Source organism: Nerophis lumbriciformis, linkage group LG28 (genome assembly GCF_033978685.3).
Source record: "Nerophis lumbriciformis linkage group LG28, RoL_Nlum_v2.1, whole genome shotgun sequence".
NCBI classification, from domain to species: domain Eukaryota; kingdom Metazoa; phylum Chordata; class Actinopteri; order Syngnathiformes; family Syngnathidae; genus Nerophis; species Nerophis lumbriciformis.
Window position 1 is genome coordinate 4,818 of NC_084575.2, and position 21,067 is coordinate 25,884.

Below are 21,067 nucleotides of genomic sequence, written 5' to 3' on the forward strand. Positions count from 1 at the left end.
TATTCAATTGAATAGACTGCAAAGACAAGCCATTTAACGTTCGAACTGGAAAACATTATTTTTTGCAAATATTACCTCATTTGGAATTTGATGCCTGCAACATGTTTCAAAAAAGCTGGCACAAGTGGCAAAAAAGAGTGAGAAAGTTGTGGAATGCTCATCAAAGACTTATTTGGAACATCCCACAGGTGAACAGGCTAATTGGGAACAGGTGGGTGCCATGATTGGGTATAAAAGCAGCTTCCATGAAATGCTCAGTCATTCACAAACAAGGACGGGGCGAGGGTCACCACTTTGTCAACAAATGCCTGAGCAAATTGTTTAAGAACAACATTTCTCAACCAGCTATTGCAAGGAATTTAGGGATTTCACCATCTACGCTCCGTAATATGGTAAATGGTAAATGGGTTGTACTTGTTTAGCGCTTTTCTACCTTTTTTTTAAGGAACTCAAAGCGCTTTGACACTATTTCCACATTTACCCATTCACACACACACACACTGATAGCGGGAGCTGCCATGCAAGGCGCTAACCAGGCCCATCAGGAGCAAGGGTGAAGTGTCTTGCTCAAGGACACAACGGACGTGACGAGGATGGTAGAAGGTGGGGATTGAACCAGTAACCCTCAGATTGCTGGCACGGCCACTCTCCCAACTTCGCCACGCCGTCCCCATATCATCAAAAGGTTCAGAGAATCTGGAGAAATCACTGCACGTAAGTCATGATATTACGCACCTTGGATCCCTCAGACGGTACTGCATCAAAAAGCCACATCAGTGTGTAAAGGATATCACCACATGGGCTCAGGAACACTTCAGAAACCCACTGTCAGTAACTACAGTTGGTCACTACATCTGTAAGTGCAAGTTAAAACCCTACTATGTAAAGCCAAAGCCATTTATCAACAACACCCAGAAACGCCTTCGGCTTCACTGGGCCTGAGCTCATCTAAGATGGACTGATGCAAAGTGGAAAAGTCTTCTGTGGTCTGACGAGTCCACATTTCAAATTGTTTTTGGAAACTGTGGACGTCGTGTCCTCCGGACCAAAGAGGAAAAGAATCATCCGGATTGTTATAGGCGCAAAGTGTAAAAGGCAGCATGTGTGATGGTATGGGGGTGTATTAGTGCCCAAGACATGGGTAACTTACACATCTGTAAAGGAGCCATTAATGCTGAAAGGTACATACAGCTTTTGGAGCAACATATGTTGCCACCTAAGCAACGTTATCATGGACGCCCCTGCTTATTTCAGCAAGAAGCCAGGTGTTACAACAGTGTGGCTTCATAGTAAAAGAGTGCGGGTACTAGACTGGCCTGCCTGTAGTCCAGACATTAAAAATGTGTGGTGCAATATGAAGGCTAAAATATGAGACTTAAGCTGTAAATCAAGCAAGAATGGGAAAGAAATCCACTTCAAAAATGTGTCTCCTCAGTTCCCAAACGTTTACTGAGTGTTGTTAAAAGGAAAGGCCATGTAACACAGTGGTAAAAACTTTTTTGCAATGTGTTGCTGCCATTAAATTTTAAGTTAATGATTATTTGCAAACAAATATATATGTTTCTCAGTGTGAACATGAAATATCTTGTCTTTGCAGTCTATTCAATTGAATATAAGTTGAAAAGGATTTGTTGTATTCTCTTTTTTATTTACCATTTACACAACCTGACAACTTCACTGCTTTTGGCTTTTGTATATATAAACTATACATATATTTTTTTCAGTTTATTCTCATACATAATGTAATATTATTAAAATAGTTTGGCATTGATTTTTTCGTTATTATTATCTACTATTCTGTTTTAATATGCAAACAAACAGCAAGTTTTAATGATAGTGCACACTCTGCCACACTATGTATTTATTTTGCTATGAAAAGCAGCATTTTAATGTTGAATCAAAATATGTTGCATGATAATTACGTGTCTGACATTTAAATTCAAGCAAATGGCCTGAAAATCAGTTGAACATTCAGTGACTTAAGCTGATTTTGATCATTGATAGACCTCTGTATCCATCCATCCATTTCATACCGCTTGTCCCTGTAGTGCAGTGGTCCCCAACCTTTTGTATTATTATTAATATTTATTTATTTATTTTTTGTCATAAAAAAAATACAATCATGTGTGCTAACGGACTGTATCCCTGCAGACTGTATTGATATATATTGATATATAATGTAGGAACCAGAATATTAATAACAGAAAGAAACAACCCTTTTACTCAGTGGCCAAGTGGTTAGAGTGTCCGCCCTGAGATGGGTAGGTTGTGAGTTCAAACCCCAGCCGAGTCATACCAAAGACTGTAAAAATGGGAGCCATTACCTCCCTGCTTGGCACTCAGCATCAAGGGTTGGAATTGGGGGTTAAATCACCAAAAATGATTTCCGGGCGCGGCACCGCTGCTGCCCACTGCTCCCCTCACCTCCCAGGTGGTGAACAAAAGGATGGGTCAAATGCAGAGGACACATTTCACCACACCTAGTGTGTGTGTGACTATCATTGCTACTTTAAATTAACTTGTGTGAATGAGTGTGAATGGGGGAGGGAGGTTTTTTGGGTAAGTGTACTAATTGTAAGTGTTTTTATTTTTTATTTTATTTTATTTATTTTTTTGGTACCGGTACCGGGCTGCACAAGAATTAGTTTTTTTTTTTTTTTTTAGTTCTTGTGCGGCCCGGTACCAATCGATCCACGGACCGGTACCGGGCCGCGGTCCGGTGGTTGGGACCACTGCTGTAGTGCACTAAATACGCAGTCAATGATTCAAAAGGTGGCCGTGATGACGCATCGTTTCTTTGGCTCTCCTGCGCATGACACATCTCGCGAGAGCAGAGTGGTACCGTCTTGTAACGTCAAGTGTGCGAACTGTCGTGAAAGCACATCGACGGAGAAAGACGTGAGAAGGACGCTAATAAGTCAGTCTTAATATTTGTTCTCCAGTTTGAAATATTTACGTCCTATAAAATACATCTTTGATTCTTTATTCAAGGATAAAATGATCTCGATGTGCTAGAAGCACTTTGCTGCTTCTCGTGCTCGTTTATTGTTAGTTAGCCTAGCTCGCTAGTTAGCTTAGCTTGTTAGCTGCTAACAGAAGTTATCAACACATCGCTAAGTAGAGATCAAGTGTGAGAGTAAAGTGTTGTGATTGTGTGAAAATGTCTACATTACACATGTTGAGAGCGTTGGTGGATCAGCGACTAACTGCTGCCGTTGAAGAAATATTTGTAGTGTTAGAAAGAACGATAGCAGAATACGAGGCGGAACTTTCTAGAACAAAGGAGCAGAACAATCTACTATTGGACGCTGTTTTCAAGAAACATCAAGTTGTGTTACACAGAACAGGTTTGTTGACTTCTTACTCTCACATCTTTACTAACTTTATATTGACTAATAACAAGAAAATGACATTTTAATGTATAATATAATCACAATGACCGCAAACATTTAAGTGTCTTGTTTGCAACTTGCTTAAAGTAAAACTAAAAATCAATAACTAGCTTGTTACTATTTGTATACACACATATACAGGCCTCCAATTGTAACTTTTTAAAGTTAAGAAAAGTGTTACCTTAAAGGAGGCTAGCTAGCTTCAGGTTCAAAATGAAAGTGCATGAAGTCACCGCCATGTCTCCCGAGCCGTACGACTCTAGTGAGCATGAGCAGACGCTGCGGCGCTTCAGTATTCAGGAAGTAAGCAGTTGCGTGAAATGCATTGATAAATGAGGGTTATTCGGTCATTAAAAATGTAAACGTGTTACTAAACATCTGGAATTTCACCGCTGTGTATCATTTTAGCCCTGCGATGAGGTGGCGACTTGTCCAGGGTGTACCCCGCCTTCCGCCCGATTGTAGCTGAGATAGGCTCCAGCGCCCCCCGCGACCCCGAAGGGAATAAGCGGTAGAAAATGGATGGATGGATGGATGTATCATTATACCGTTTATTGTTACATCCATAGTCCATTAACAAGTAAAAAGTCAAGGGCGGTCACGGCATGTTCTTGCCTTAAATGCCGGTCAATTTTTTCGGGCATTACGGCAAGTCACAAGGGTGGTCACGGAAAATGCCACGGTTGCCGTGGTTAAATTTGAGCCCTGCATATATATATATATATATATATATATATATACAGGTAAAAGCCAGTAAATTAGAATATTTTGAAAAACTTGATTTATTTCAGTAATTGCATTCAAAAGGTGTAACTTGTACATTATATTTATTCATTGCACACAGACTGATGCATTCAAATGTTTATTTCATTTAATTTTGATGATTTGAAGTGGCAACAAATGAAAATCCAAAATTCCGTGTGTCACAAAATTAGAATATTACTTAAGGCTAATACAAAAAAGGGATTTTTAGAAATGTTGGCCAACTGAAAAGTATGAAAATGAAAAATATGAGCATGTACAATACTCAATACTTGTTTGGAGCTCCTTTTGCCTCAATTGCTGCGTTAATGCGGCGTGGCATGGAGTCGATGAGTTTCTGGCACTGCTCAGGTGTTATGAGAGCCCAGGTTGCTCTGATAGTGGCCTTCAACTCTTCTGCGTTTTTGGGTCTGGCATTCTGCATCTTCCTTTTCACAATACCCCACAGATTTTCTATGGGGCTAAGGTCAGGGGAGTTGGCGGGCCAATTTAGAACAGAAATACCATGGTCCGTAAACCAGGCACGGGTAGATTTTGCGCTGTGTGCAGGCGCCAAGTCCTGTTGGAACTTGAAATCTCCATCTCCATAGAGCAGGTCAGCAGCAGGAAGCATGAAGTGCTCTAAAACTTGCTGGTAGACGGCTGCGTTGACCCTAGATCTCAGGAAACAGAGTGGACCGACACCAGCAGATGACATGGCACCCCAAACCATCACTGATGGTGGAAACTTTACACTAGACCTCAGGCAACGTGGATCCTGTGCCTCTCCTGTCTTCCTCCAGACTCTGGGACCTCGATTTCCAAAGGAAATGCAAAATTTGCATGGTTGGGTGATGGTTTGGGGTGCCATGTCATCTGCTGGTGTCGGTCCACTCTGTTTCCTGAGATCCAGGGTCAACGCAGCCGTCTACCAGCAAGTTTTAGAGCACTTCATGCTTCCTGCTGCTGACCTGCTCTATGGAGATGGAGATTTCAAGTTCCAACAGGACTTGGCGCCTGCACACAGCGCAAAATCTACCCGTGCCTGGTTTACGGACTATGGTATTTCTGTTCTAAATTGGCCCGCCAACTCCCCTGACCTTAGCCCCATAGAAAATCTGTGGGGTATTAGCCTTACACAATATTCTAATTTTGTGACACACGGAATTTTGGATTTTCATTTGTTGCCACTTCAAATCATCAAAATTAAATGAAATAAACATTTGAATGCATCAGTCTGTGTGCAATGAATAAATATAATGTACAAGTTACACCTTTTGAATGCAATTACTGAAATAAATCAAGTTTTTCAAAATATTCTAATTTATTGGCTTTTACCTGTATATACACACATATATAAAGGGACAAGCGGTAGAAAATGGATGTATTTATATATATATATATATATATATATATACCGTATTTTCCGCACTATAAGGCGCACCTAAAAACCACAATTTTTCTCAAAAGCTGACAGTGCGCCTAATAACCCGGTGCGCTTTATTACGATTCATTTTCATAAAGTTTCGGTCTCGCAACTTCGGTAAACAGCCGCCATCTTTTTTCCCGGTAGAACAGGAAGCGCTTCTTCTTCTACGCAAGCAACCGCCAAGGAAAGCACCCGCCCCCATAGAACAGGAAGCGCTTCACCCGCCCCCGGAAGAAGAAGAAAAAACGCGCGGATATCACCGTACGTTTCATTTCCTGTTTACATCTGTAAAGACCACAAAATGGCTCCTACAAAGGACAAGGATCCGGTTCATAAAAAGACGCAATCTCTCCATCCGCACACGGATTACTACCGTATTTCACAGCAACTGATATTCCTGTGAACTGCACTGTGGAACGGGAGCACGTACGGTGAATAGTCGCACCACAGGGAATGAGAAGTCATCCTTCACTGTGGTTCTAGCTTGCCATGCTAACTTCCACCCAGGGTGATATTCAAAAGGAAGACCTTGCCAAAAGAGACCTTTCCAGCCGGCGTCATCATAAAAGCTAACTCGAAGGGATGGATGGATGAAGAAAAGATGAGCGAGTGGTTAAGGGAAGTTTACGCGAAGAGGCCGGGTGGCTTTTTTCACACAGCTCCGAAGGCGAACACACCTTCACTAAGACGGGCAGATAGCGCCGGTCGACATACGCCAACATCTGCCAGTGGATCGTAAATGCCTGGGCAGATAGTTTCGGTCACAACTGTGGTCCGAGCTTTCCGGAAGGCAGGATTCACAGAACTGCTGCACAACAACAGCGACACTGAATCCGATGACTTCGACGAGGCGGAGCCGGCCATTTTTGGATCCCACGCTTGCGCAACTTTTCAATTCGGACACCGAAGACGAAGAATTCGAAGGATTTACGAATGAAGAATAACTTCAGAAGGTGAGCGCTATGTTTATTTTGTGTGTTGTGACATTAACGTTCGAGCAACATTATGTTGCTATTTATTGCTCTACACCATTTTGAATTTTACTATGTTTGTGATTGCACATTTGCGTACATTTTGGGACAGAGTTGTTAGAACGCTGGTTTTCAATATATTATTAAAGTTTGACTGAACTATCTGACTGTTTTTTTGACATTCACTTTAGCGCAGCGTTTTTTTGACATTCACTTTAGCGCAGCGTAGGCGCGGCTTTTAGTCCGGGGCGGCTTATTGGTGGACAAAATTATGAAATATGTAATTCATAGAAGGTGCGGCTAATAATCCGGTGCGCCTTATAGTGCGGAAAATACGGTATATATATATATATATATATATATATATATATATATATATATATATATATATGTATATATATATACATATGATGTATTTATATATATATATATATATATATATATATATATATACATGTATATATATATACATGTATATATATATATACTATATGTTCTGCCATTGAACAGTCAGAGACCAGGACTTCCTTAAAAGATTTGACAAAATTAATTCAGCAAAGGTCACAGGCAAAGTCATGCCCTGTCTACATTAAGCCAGATAACTCCTTAAACAAACAATTATTCAGCTTAAGCCCAGTGTCAGCCACACTAACCCATCGTTTAAGGTTCCCCTCCTTGGATCATTTGTTACACGGGTAAGTGCGTCGTGTATTTCTTGAATGTCCACAACCTCACCCCGTCATATCTTCATATCTTTGGAACTTTAAAAGTATTTGAAAACATGACGTCTTAGAAGGACATACTTTTTAATACTTTTTGGGGAGTTGCTGGTAGATGTGGAACATGTGCAAGTAAGACCTATGCTGACCCACAGCATGTAGCAAATAAAGTAGAGGAATTTAATACAGTTATTTCTGTCAGGAGCTGGAATGCAGCTTAGTGACGAGACCCCAAGGATGCAGAGACGGGAGGCAGACGCTGAGTAAAATAATATTATTTAATACAAACAAAAGGTGCACTCACATGAAGGGAAGAAAAGAACAGAAAACTCAACCACAAAAGGAGTGGGGGAAAACAAAAGAAGGCGAGTGCAGAAGTAAATGCGCAAGAGACGGAACTCATTTTGTACCGGAAACATCACACGTACGCGAAGCAATGATCCGAAGCTGTCTGGTTGACAATCTGGACTGAAATAAGAGACTGATTGGCAACATGGTACAGGTGTGTCCCGGTTGCATATCAGGCAGCTGGTGTGGAAGCCTTTGAACAGCACAAGGAAGTGAAAAATACCAAATATGTGCACAGGACAGGAACTTATATACCACATACAGATAACAAGCAAACTTAAGTCCAAAACAGTTACAAAGATGTAACAATTTCCTCACTTTCGGAAGAATATATCAACCGCTATTCTCTCTGGTCAGTGGAACCAATCAGATGTTAGGACCCGCCCACTGACTTTGATGGCTGAGTTTGAAAGATAAAATACATTTATGTATTTAATTCCATTTGTAATGAATTATCACATTTTTAAGTAATTATTTAAAGATGTATTTATTTCAGTCAATCAATTGTTTAATTTTGTCCAATTTGACCCTCCATATTTTAGGAACAGCAAGACTTCCACAATATGGACTCATTTAGCCTTTCCAAATCAAGAACACACTTATTCCAGAATGCTTAATCACTTTCATTTCAGCTATTTCTAGTTTCTTGTCTAAACTGACATTTTCTGTTTCATATTGTTCAATGTTGTAATGTTTGTATCGTCTCTAGAAAGGCACCTTATAAATAACATTGATTATTATTATTTGTATTATTCTTAAACAGAGGATTTGGTCATTTCACATCATTTCCAACCTTTTTTTCCTCCCTGAGAACTACAAATTTTTTGTCATGTTTATTTTCATAGCTTCTTTCAAGCCAAACAAAGGAAATAAGATTATTTTGCCAGAGCACATTTGTATCACTACTAGAGGTATTTTGTCAAAAATAAAGGATTTAGCGCTTTATTAATATGAGCAGCAACATTTAGAAAGTACTATATGTAGGACATTACAATATTGCACTGCCATCTACTGGTGACTTTTGGCTACCACATGATAAATTGACGTGTAGGCGAGAGGCAGTAGCTTAGTTTCACTTTCACTTTGCCTTTTACCTCATTTTTCATTATCATCAGAATAAAACACAGGACTAAATTGTATCGTTTTATTGGTGAATAATACAACAATATACACATCATTTTAGTTAATGTAACAATTACAACAAAATAATAAAATTAATCATTTTATTACAAACAACAAAGCTTTGAGTCTTCTGCGCATGACACATCTCGCGAGAGCAGAGCAGTCATAGACGAGAGCAGAACCGTCTTGTAACGGCAAGCGTGCCAACTGTCGTGAAAGCACATTGACGCAGAAAGAAGCCAGAAGGACGCTAATAAGTCAGTCTTATTATTTGTTATCGTGCTAGCAAGTTTAGCTAGCTTAGCTTGTTAGCTGCTAACAAAGAGACGCGGATGTTATCAACACATCGCTAAGTAGAGATCAAATGTGAGTGTAAAGTGTTGTGATTGTGTGAAAATGTGAGTGTAAGGTGTTGTGATTGTGTGAACATGTGAGTGTAAAGTGTTGTGATTGTGTGAACATGTGAGTGTAAGGTGTTGTGATTGTGTGAACATGTGAGTGTAAAGTGTTGTGATAGTGTGAACATGTGAGTGTAAAGTGTTGTGATAGTGTGAAAATGTGCGAAAGAACGATAGCAGATTACCAGGCGGAACTTTCTAGAACGAAAGAGAACAATCAACTACTGGACGCTGTTTTCAAGAAACATCAAGTTGTGTTACACACAACAGCTTTGTTTACTTCTTACTCTCACATCTTTACTAACTTTATATTTCATTATTAACACTTTTCTTCAATAGATGCTTTGTCTTGTGGGGATGATGCAATGCTTTCATTTAGATTCTTCATGAAAACGAGACAGTTTGAGGTTGATGTTCCTCTCAGTTTGTAACAATGTGTGATTGATTGATTGAAGGAGTTATGAGAAGTTTGCATAGGAAAGGCTACACTTTCATCACGGTACACATTCACTGCTACAAGAAAGCCTGAGATGGTTTCAGTTGAAATATTTGTTCACTCACACAGATAGAACACAAAGTATGTAGAAAGTAGCAAAAAGAAAACAATACTGCAAGAAAATTGCAGCAAAAGGCTTTGTATATTCCCAGTTACGAGTAACAACAACCTGTAATGTCTTGTCAAAGCTGCTTTGAAGGAAGTAAGGGATTTACACTCCTTTATGGCTATTGATAGGGACTTCCACATTTTGGTGGTATAGCAGGCAAACTAATTAGAACCTTTTTTGGAGTGAGATCTGGGTTGAATGTGACTTGTACAACTACCTCTGGTGTTATAATGGTCAATATATTTTGAAGTATCTAGACAGGTACATGGGTATTTTAGTGCTGTGGTGTATCTTGTATACCAGACCAACTCAGTGTTTCCCACACATTCATTTATTTGTGGCGGCCCGCCACGAAATAATTATGTCCGCCACAAATTGATTTTTCGGCTTTTGACTCGCTCGACCGCTCATAAAAGCAATGGGACTGTCTGTGAATGTTGCTTGTAGTTACACCTCTGGTGCAGTAGGTGGCGGTATGCATTGTAACTCCGCCAATAGCACTTAATTCACCTGGTGGGCCAGAAGAAGAAGAAGAAGAGGGACGGACGGACGGGACCAAAATACTCGCCGACTACTTTTCATAATGATGGCGCTTCCTACGTTTCTACCTCAAACGTCCAAAAGCTGCTGAAAGCCTTGATCCAGGATGCCATGGGGAAAAAAACTTAAATGGTGCCTTTTGGCGATAGTTAGCAGCTTGGTGGCTCATAGCCGGCTAGCTAACGCTTGCTAGCGTGGTAGCATTGCTTCATTTTTACAGGTGTTATAGGTAGATAGGTTATAGCTGCATCGCTCGCGGCTCGTCATATATTTAATGTTAATCCGCGATTTCACCGAGCGTTTCACTGACGGTTTCACCTGACGCTGCTTCATTAACACCGCCGCTGTTTGACTCGGTCACCTGTTTTCATACCGACGAGCTAACGTGTCCAGGTTATAACCATGTTGTCAATAAACACACGTGGACTGAAGCTAAATTGTCCACTGTCCACTGCAGCATGTGAATGCAATGAAAAGAATAAAATCTGAGCCAACCAGCTGTTAAAATGTTGTCCAGGTTAATGTTTTATTAAAGGCCCTTCATTTCAAGATTTCAACTGTGATTGGGCTTTAAACAGGTGGATGACCTGTTCAGATGGGTGTAACTGCTACTGGTCAAATAATGTGAAATAGCATTTAATTTGACATGTATGCAATGCCATTTAAATGTAATTATAGATAATAATAATAATAATAAATACTGTGTAGTGTTGTAAATAGTCAACGGGAAGGATTCTAGTAAGATATAAGCCATGAGCACTACACAGCCAGAAAAAACCCTAGGCAGGACAAGTAAAAATATTGGGGCAAGTAGATTTGAGAAGTCGGGCAAGTAGAAAAAAACCTTAACGTTGAACCCTGCATGTGTTGAGCTGCTGGTTAGACGGCACTGTACATAGAGCGCCTCTGCTCGTTAGTAATAAATTCTAATGTTGGATGTTCACTCCTTCACACAGATGAGTATAGAAAAATATTTTCAACGGCCGAAAAGGGCTGGACTTGGAGAGGAGGTAGGCCTACAGTCCGGACCACAGGTGCGACCTGTTCAGCAGGAGGAGGAGGAGGAGGAGGTTGACTGACTGTGGCAGGACACCTCTGCCTCTGTTTCACTTCATGTTGCTGGTAAATAATATGGTTGTAGTAGTAGGCTAAAGTTAAATTATTTAGTATTCACTAATTAAAGGGGCAGAGCTTTAAGAGACATTTTAGCTTTTATATTTTATAAGATATATTTTTTGTAAGAACCACAATTAATAAATATATTTCAGTGAATCACTAATTGTTCAAATCTGTATATAAATATGTACATAAAATGTTGTAATTATATTCCAACTCTGCGTTCTTCTTGGTCATCGCCGCTGCCCAACCCCCCCCCACATCCACCCCCCCCACCCCCCCCCCCCCCCCCACCCCCACCCCGACCACACCACCACAAATAGATGCCTGTCCTGTGGGAAACACTGCAACTGCAAGAAGATGTACTCTGTCACCTACCAAAAGCCTCCCCACTTTAAGGAAATGGTTGGCGAAAAGGTGAGCCCGAGATGGACGGTTGAGTAGAAGCCCAATCATTTTGTTTTGGGCTGTCTGGAGTTTGTTTTTCAGGGCTTTTAAGGCGTCACGGTACCAAACATGAACTCTGTAGTCAAAGTGGGGTTAAATGAGTGCTTGTATTAGAGTCTTAAGTGTATTTCTACCCACCAACGGGGTGATCCTACTACCGTATTTTCCGCACTATAAGGCGCACCGGATTATTAACCGCACCTTCTATGAATTACATATTTCATAATTTTGTCCACCAATAAGCCGCCCCGGACTAAAAGCCGCGCCTACGCTGCGCTAAAGTGAATGTCAAAAAAACGCTGCGCTAAAGTGAATGTCAAAAAAACAGTCAGATAGTTCAGTCAAACTTTAATAATATATTGAAAACCAGCGTTCTAACAACTCTGTCCCAAAATGTACGCAAATGTGCAATCACAAACATAGTAAAATTCAAAATGGTGTAGAACAATAGCAACATAATGTTGCTCGAACGTTAATGTCACAACACACAAAATAAACATAGCGCTCACCTTCTGAAGTTATTCTTCATTCGTAAATCCTTCGAATTCTTCGTCTTCGGTGTCCGAATTGAAAAGTTGGGCGAATACGGGATCCAAAATGGCCGGTTCCGTCTCGTCGAAGTCACCGGAGTCAGTGTCACTGTTGTCCAGCAGTTCTGTGAATCCTGCCTTCCGGAAAGCTCGGACCACAGTTGTGACCGAAACTATCTGCCCAGGCATTTACGATCCACTGGCAGATGTTGGCGTATGTCGACCGGCGCTATCTGCCCGTCTTAGTGAAGGTGTGTTCGCCTTCGGAGCTGTGTGAAAAAAGCCACCCGGCCTCTTCGCGTAAACTTCCCTTAACCACTCGCTCATCTTTTCTTCATCCATCCATCCCTTCGAGTTAGCTTTTATGATGACGCCGGCTGGAAAGGTCTCTTTTGGATGGGTGGAAGTTAGCATGGCAAGCTAGAACCACAGTGAAGGATGACTTCTCATTCCCTGTGGAGCGAATATTCACCGTACGTGCTCCCGTTCCACAGTGCGGTTCAGTTGCTGTGAAATACGGTAGTAATCCGTGTGCGGATGGAGAGATTGCGTCTTTTTATGAACCGGATCGTTTTGTAGGAGCCATTTTGTGGTCTTTACAGATGTAAACAGGAAATGAAACGTACGGTGATATCCGCGCGTTTTTTCTTCTTCTTCCGGGGGCGGGTGAAGCGCTTCCTGTTCTATGGGGGCGGGTGAAGCGCTTCCTGTTCTATGGGGGCGAGTGCTTTCATTGGCGGTTGCTTGCGTAGAAGAAGAAGCGCTTCCTGTTCTACCGGGAAAAAAGATGGCGGCTGTTTACCGAAGTTGCGAGACCGAAACTTTATGAAAATGAATCGTAATAAAGCGCACCGGGTTATTAGGCGCACTGTCAGCTTTTGAGAAAAATTGTGGTTTTTAGGTGCGCCTTATAGTGCGGAAAATACGGTATGTAAGAACTAGGGTTGTACGGTATACCAGCATTCGTATAGTATCGCAATACTAATTAATCATATTCGGTACTATACCGCCTCTAAAAAGTACTACTTCTATGATTACATCTATATTTTTTGGCATTACAACATCTTCTTTCGTTTAAAAAAATATATATTATGTTTATAAAGTCAGTAAATATGTTCCTGGACACATGAGGACTTTGAATATGACCAATGTATGATCCTGTAACTACTTGGTATCAGATTGATACCCAAATTTGTGGTATCATCCAAAACTAATGTTAAGTATCAAACAACAGAAGAATAAGTGATTATTACATTTTAACAGAAGTGTAGATAGAACATGTTGAAACAGAAAAAAGCAGATATTAACAGTAAATAAACAAGTAGATAAATAATCCATTTTCGACCACTTGTCCTTAATAACAGGGGACGGCGTGGCGAAGTTGTGAGCCATGCCAGCATTCTGAGGTTTACTTGTTCAATCCCCACCTTCTACCATTCTAGTCACGTCCATTGTGTCCTTGAGCAAGACACTTCACCCTTGCTCCTGATGGCTGCTGGTTAGCGCCGTGCATGGCAGCTCCCGCCATCAGTGTGTGAATGTGTGTGAATGGGTGAATGTGGAAATAGTGTCAAAGCGCTTTGAGTTCTTTAAAAAGGTAGAAAAGCGCTATAAAAGTACAATCAATCAATCAATGTTTATTTATATAGCCCTAAATCACAAGTGTCTCAAAGGGCTGCACAAGCCACAACGACATCCTCGGTACAAAGCCCACATAAGGGCAAGGAAAAACTCACCCCAGTGGGGGTTTAAGTACAACCCATTTACCATTTACCATTTACCATTTAATAATATTGACAAAATAATATAATATAAATGACACAATATGTTACTGCATATGTCAGCAGACTAAACTGGGAGCTTTTGTTTGTTAACTTCCTAATAAAAGACAAGTTGTCTAGTCCGTTCACTATTTTATTTAAGGACTAAATTGCAATAATAAACATATGTTTAATGTACCCTAAGATTTTTTGTTAAAATAAAGCCAATAATGCACTTTTTTGTGGTCCTTTCTATTTAGAATAGTATCAAAAAGTTCGGAAAAGTATTGAAATACATTTTGGTACAGGTCCCGGTACCAAAATATTGGTATTGGGACAACACTAGTAAGAACAGAATTTGTCGGTTGATTCTTTGACTACCTTAGTAGTCATTTTTTCACTGGAGAGATTAGTCTTTACGATGCAGCCAAGATAGGTAATCTCATTGTTGTTTGTTATAATATTGTCACCCACTTTGACTGTGAAGTTATCTACTTTTCTGAGGTTAGGAATTGACCCTAAAACATGTGTACTTGCAAGTACCAGGCGAGTCTTAATTTGCCAGTTTGTCATTGAAAGCCTTGCTAGTCTAGGTCTTGAGGATTGTAGCTTCGCTTGTTTTGTGGTCGTCAGCCTCAGTTCTATGTTCTTTATGGGTACAGAAAATCATTGAATGATCACTTAAGCTGCATACAGTAGTTCCACTTGTGCTGATCTTAGACTGGTCAGAAGTAACAACGAGGACTATGAAGGTTTAAAAGGACTCACTCACCCTGGTAGTTTGCTTAATGAGCTAAGTGAGACAATGTTGATGGCACAGCTTAGTGAAGGTTTTAAAAATGGGTGCATCCTTTCAGGACATATCTGTGTTCCAGTCCCCAAGAAGATGTAAACCTGTATCAACATGTTTACCGTACACAAAACTCACACACTCACCAAATACATTTTACACTGTAATCAGATCTAATTAGTTATCATTTCACTTCCTGATTCTGACTTACATGCAACAATAAGTGAAAGTAAACATTTATTTTCAATAGCCAAAATAGTCAACACTTGATTTATTAAAAGAACATAAAGAACATAAAGGTGACTGACTTTCCTTCAGCGTGTTGTAGATTTTCTCCAATTCCTAAAGAGGAATTGTTGATGGAGATACTCCATAAAACAGCACATAGTAAAACATGTTTTTGTTAAAAGTTCCTTTTGGCCCAGCCAACAAAATGGCCACCCAAAAGTATTCTGCATGATAACAAAAACATACCATGAATGTTTTTTTAAGTGATTTTGGAATTAGATTTGTTTTATTTCCATGATATTTAAGTTATGGTAATGACGGCGTGGCGAAGTTGGTAGAGTGGCCGTGCCAGCAATCGGAGGGTTGCTGGTTACTGGGGTTCAATCCCCACCTTCTACCATCCTAGTCACGTCCGTTGTGTCCTTGGGCAAGACACTTCACCCCTTGCTCCTGATCGCTGCTGGTTAGCTGCCTTGCATGGCAGCTCCCGCCATCAGTGTGTGAATGTGGAAATACTGTCAAAGCGCTTTGAGTACCTTGAAGGTAGAAAAGCGCTGTACAAGTATAACCCATTTATCATTTATCATTTGACAATCTCAATATTTACACACTTTACATCAGTGAGTGTAAAGTTAAGAATGCCTCAATCAATGCTGCCTCGTACTTATAAAACTTTTCAATTTGACCCCCATTAAATGTCCAAGTCTGTTTTTGTACCCACTGTACCACTTGTTAATACATTTTAGGACAAAAGGTGGTATTTCCTGTTTTTATTGGTTGTTTAGCTACACACTTTTAACACAACACACAAAAGAACACAAATAATGTAATTGTGTTAACAGTGTCAGTCCAAAACTATTTATATTCTCTCTGTATCTTATTTACTTATGTACCCAACAGATGTCCAGCAGCCCCCCCACATTATAGAGGAAGAGGAGGATCCACAGACCACCCAAATTAAAGAGGAAGAGGCGGATCCACAGCCCACCCACATGAAAGAGGAAGAGGAGGATCCACAGCCCACCCACATGAAAGAGGAAGAAGAGGATCCACAGCCCACCCACATGAAAGAGGAAGAAGATGATCCACAGCCCACGCACATTAAAGAGGAAGAAGAAGATCCACACATGAAAGAGGAAGAGGAGGGAGAGTGTGTTGTATGGCAGGAGGAGGATGATGTCAGAAAGTTTCCACTGACTGTTGTCTCTGTGAAGACTGAAGAGCATGAAGACAAAGCACCTGAGTCCTCACAGCTCCATCACAGTCCAAGTAAGCACATATCATTTTATTCTCAGGGCATTCAATCCATCACAACTGGACTGTTCACTTTGTCTTAGAAGACTCATCCAAGTAGGCTTCATCACTTCATGCTCATACACTTCAAGTCTTAAATCTAATCATTGGAATTTAGAGGGGAACTGCACTTTTTGGGGGAATTTTTTCTATCGTTCACAATCATTATAAAAGACATGACGATGGATATATATTGTTTCAAAATCACATTCTAACTCATAAATGTAAATAAATGTCCACTTGCAATGAAGCCAATGGGAGGTTCTCTATAACCATCCAAAAAGTGCCAACAATACTCCATTTGCATTTTGTGGCTTGAATAGCAAGCAAGTATTAGTGATATTGTTATTATAAGTGCTAACGCAGACAAACTATTTATAGCTTGTGTGTTTATGTTGACATCAGCGGCTGGTGAGCTCCTTCCTCACCTCGGTACTGGTGAAAGATTATTCCAGATCATGAATCGTGCCTCTCACCTGGATAGTAAAAAGGATGAGGTCGTACTCTGACAAGTTGGTATCGTTTGTCAGCCAATTTAGACCCGAACGACCTAAAAAGACGCTTGACGTCACCCCCCTTTTCCGTTCGAGGATTATGAGTAATTCTTCATCTAAACGGTAATATAACTAGATTCTATCAGTCTGCGTCATAGTGACAGCAGACCTTGTACAGTAAGTGATGTTTTATTATGTTTGTTGGCTCTCAGGAAGTCTGCAGTGTGTAATATTCAGTGATGTTAAATAAAAAAAAGCGAACGTTGTGATGCGTTTTTAAAATTATTGCGCTAATGAGCAAAAATATGTAAATATTACATCTTTTAAAAAAATGCCCCTGTTACTAAATGTCATATATACCTACTGCATGTACATAAAACCTTAATGGAGGTGTTTGGATGTTTTTAAGTTCTTTATAGGCAGAATAGTGCAACTCTAATATCCTCTATTGTAAGCAGACTTTTGATCGTATTTATTTACTATTTAAAATGCATAACAAAGAAAAAATGTGTGTTCTTGATAGGCAAAATACATTTAAAAAGTGTGGTTCCCTTTTAAGTGAAAAGAAGTAAACGAGACAGTTGATGTTCCTCTCGGTTTGTAACAATGTGTGATTGATTGATTGATTGAAGGAGTTATGAGAAGTTTGCATAGGAAAGGCTACACTTTCATGACGGTACACATTCACTGCTACAAAAAAGCCTGAGATGGTTTCAGTTGAAATATTTTTTTTAAACTCTCACAGAACACAGTACTATGTAGAAAGTAGACAAAAATACTGCACGAAAGTCAATGAAAATAAAATAAAAGCAAAAGGATTTGTAAATTCCCAGTTACGAGTAGCCGCAACCTGTAATGTCTTTTCAGAGCAACTTTGAAGTAAGTAAGGGATTTACACTCCTTTATGGCTATTGATAGGGAGTTCCACATGTTGGTGGTATAGCAGGCAAACTAATTGGAACATGTTTTGGAGTGAGATCTGTGTTGAATATGACTTGTACAACTACCTCTGGTGTTGTAATGGTGAATATATTTTGAAGTATCTAGACAGGTACATGGGTATGTTAGTGGTTTGGTGTATCTTGTACACCAGACCAACTGCAAGAAGATGTACTCTGTCACCTACCAAGAGCCTCCCCACGTTAAGGAAAGGTGAGATGGACGGTTGAGTAGAAGCCCAATCATTTTTTTTTGGACTGTCTGGAGTTTGTTTTTCAGAGCTTTTAAGGCGTCACGGTACTAAATATGAACTCTGTACTCAAAGTGATGTTAAATGAGCGCTTGTGTTAGAGTCTTAAGTGCAATACTACCCGTAATAGTAGTATTACTATGTAAGAACATAATTTGTCGGTTGATTCTTTGACTACCTTAGTAGTCATTTTTTCACTGGAGAGATTAGTCTCTGTGATGCAGCCAAAATTGGTAATCTCATTTTTGTTTGTTATAATATTGTCACCCACTTTGACTGGGAAGTTATTTACTTTTCTGAGGTTAGGAATTGACCCATAAACCTGTGTACTTGCAAGTACCAGGCGAGTCTTAATGTGCCAGTTTGTCATTGAAAGCCTTGCTAGTCTAGGTCTTAAGGATTGTAACTTCGCTTGTTTTGTGGTCGTCAGCCTCGGAATGATCACTTAAGCCACATACAGTAGTTCCACTTGTGGTGATCTTAGACTGGTCAGAAGTAACAACAAGGTTTATGAAGGTTTAAAAGGACTTACTCACCCTGGTAGTTTGCTTAATGAGCTAAGTGAGACAATGTTGGTGGCACAGCTTAGTGAAGGTTTTAAAAATGGGTGCATCCTTTCGGGACATATCTGTGTTCCAGTCCCCAAGAAGATGTAAACCTATATCAACATGTTTACACAAAACTCACACACTCACCAAAACATTTTATAAGGTAATCACATATAATTAGTTATCATTTCACTTCCTGATTGTGACTTACATGTAACAATAAGGGAATGTAAACATTTATTTTCAATAGCCAAAGTAGTCAACACTTGATTTATTAAAAGAAAATAAAGGTGACTGAATTTCCTTCAGCGTGTTGTAGATGGTTTCCAATTCCTAAAGAGGAATTTTTGAAGGAGATACTCCATAAAACACCACATACTACCATGAATTGATTTAAGTGGACCCCGACTTAAACAAGTTGAAAAACTTAAACGGGTGTTACCATTTAGTGGTCAATTGTACGGAATATATACTGTACTGTGCAATCTACTAATACAAGTCTCAATCAATCTCTCAAAAGTAAAACATGTTTTTGGTAAAAGTTTATTTTGGTCCAGCCAACAAAATGACCACAAAAAAGTATTCTGCATGATGACAAAAACATACCATGAATGTTTTTTTTAAGTGATTTAGGAATTCTTTTGTTTTTATTTCCATGATATTGAAGTTATGGTAATGACTTTGTCATTAAAAGATTATGGTTAAGTTTAGAGCTAAAGAGTAGGTGTAATGGACCGTATACAGAATAAAATATTTACACTTTTTACATCAGTGAAGTTCAAAATGCCTCAATCAGTGCTGCCTCGTAGTTGTAAAAACTTTTCAAATTGCCCCTTATCCTATTTCCAAGTCTGTTTTGGTACTCACTGTGCCACTTTTGAATTGATTTTAGGGAAAAAGGAGGTATTTCCCGTGTTTTTATTAGTTGTTTTGCTACACACTTTTAACCCAACACACGGAAGAACACAAATATGTCATTGTGTTAACAGTGTCAGTCCAAAACTATTTATCTTCTCTCTTTATCTTATTTACATTTACCCAACAGACATCCAGCAGCCCCCTCACATGAAAGAGGAAGAGGAGGATCCACAGCCCACCCACATGAAAGAGGAAGAGGAGGATCCACTCATGAAAGAGGAAGAGGAGGGAGAGTGTGTTGTAGGGCAGGAGGAGGATGATGTCAGCAAGTTTCCACTGACTGTTGTCTCTGTGAAGACTGAAGAGCATGAAGACAAAGCACCTGAGTCCTCACAGCTTCATCACAGTCCAAGTAAGCACATATCATTTTATTCTCAGGGCATTCAATCCATCACAACTGGACTGTTCACTTTGTCTTAGAAGACTCATCCAAGTAGGCTTCATCACTTCATGCTCATACACTTCAAGTCTTAAATCTAATCATTGGAATTTAGAGGGGAACTGCACTTTTTGGGGGAATTTTTTTCTATCGTTCACAATCATTATAAAAGACACAACGGTGGATATATTTAAAAAAAAAAAAAAAAATCACATTCTAACTAGGGCTGGGCGATATGGCTTTTTATTAATATGTGGATATGTTTAGGCCATGTCACGATACACCATATATATGTGGATATGTTTAGGCCATGTCACGATACACCATATATATGTGAATATGTTTAAGCCATGTCACGATACACCATATATATGTGGATATGTTTAGGCCATGTCACGATACACCATATACAAACCCTGTTTCCATATGAGTTGGGAAATTGTGTTAGATGTAAATATAAATGGAATACAATGATTTGCAAATGATTTTCAACCCATATTCAGTTGAATATGCTACAAAGACAACATATTTGATGTTCAAACTGATAAACATTTTTTTTTTTTTTGCAAATAATCATTAACTTTAGAATTTGATGCCAGCAACACGTGACAAAGAAGTTGGGAAAGGTGGCAATAAATACTGATAAAGTTGAGGAATGCTCATCAAACACTTATTTGGAATATCCCACAGGTTTGCAGGCTAATTGGGAACAGGTGGGTGCCATGATTGGGTATAAAAACAGCTTCCCAAAAAATGCTCAGTCTTTCACAAGAAAGGATGGGGCGAGGTACACCCTTTTGTCCACAACTGCGTGAGCAAATAGTCAAACAGTTTAATAACAACATTTCTCAAAGTGCAATTGCAAGAAATTTAGGGATTTCAACATCTACGGTCCATAATATCATCAAAAGGTTCAGAGAATCTGGAGAAATCACTCCACGTAAGCGACATGGCCGGAAACCAACATTGAATGACCGTGACCTTCGATCCCTCAGACGGAACTGGATCAACAAGCGACATCAATCTCTAAAGGATATCACCATATAGGTTCAGGAACACTTCAGAAAACCACTGTCACTAAATACAGTTGGTCGCTACATCTGTAAGTGC

General features: G+C 39.7%; 1 protein-coding gene across 1 annotated transcript; it reads left to right on the forward strand.

Annotated features, from left to right (window-relative positions):
- Positions 1 to 2,934: 2,934 nt before the first annotated feature.
- Positions 2,935 to 19,998, forward strand: LOC140680172 (uncharacterized). Its single transcript, XM_072916550.1, has 3 exons — positions 2,935 to 3,347; positions 16,037 to 16,405; positions 19,706 to 19,998. The coding sequence occupies exons 1-3, from the start codon at positions 3,161 to 3,163 to the stop codon at positions 19,996 to 19,998; spliced, it is 849 nt and encodes a 282-aa protein (XP_072772651.1). The 5' UTR covers positions 2,935 to 3,160.
- The last annotated feature ends 1,069 nt before the right edge of the window (positions 19,999 to 21,067 follow it).

Bases quoted from the DNA above. Each gene is read 5' to 3' on its own strand.
- LOC140680172 (XM_072916550.1), top strand. From the start codon at position 3,161: ATGTCTACATTACACATGTTGAGAGCGTTGGTGGATCAGCGACTAACT. The intron at 3,348-16,036 runs GTTTGTTGACTT...TGTACCCAACAG, and splicing joins AGTTGTGTTACACAGAACAG to ATGTCCAGCAGCCCCCCCAC. The intron at 16,406-19,705 runs GTAAGCACATAT...TTTACCCAACAG, and splicing joins ACAGCTCCATCACAGTCCAA to ACATCCAGCAGCCCCCTCAC.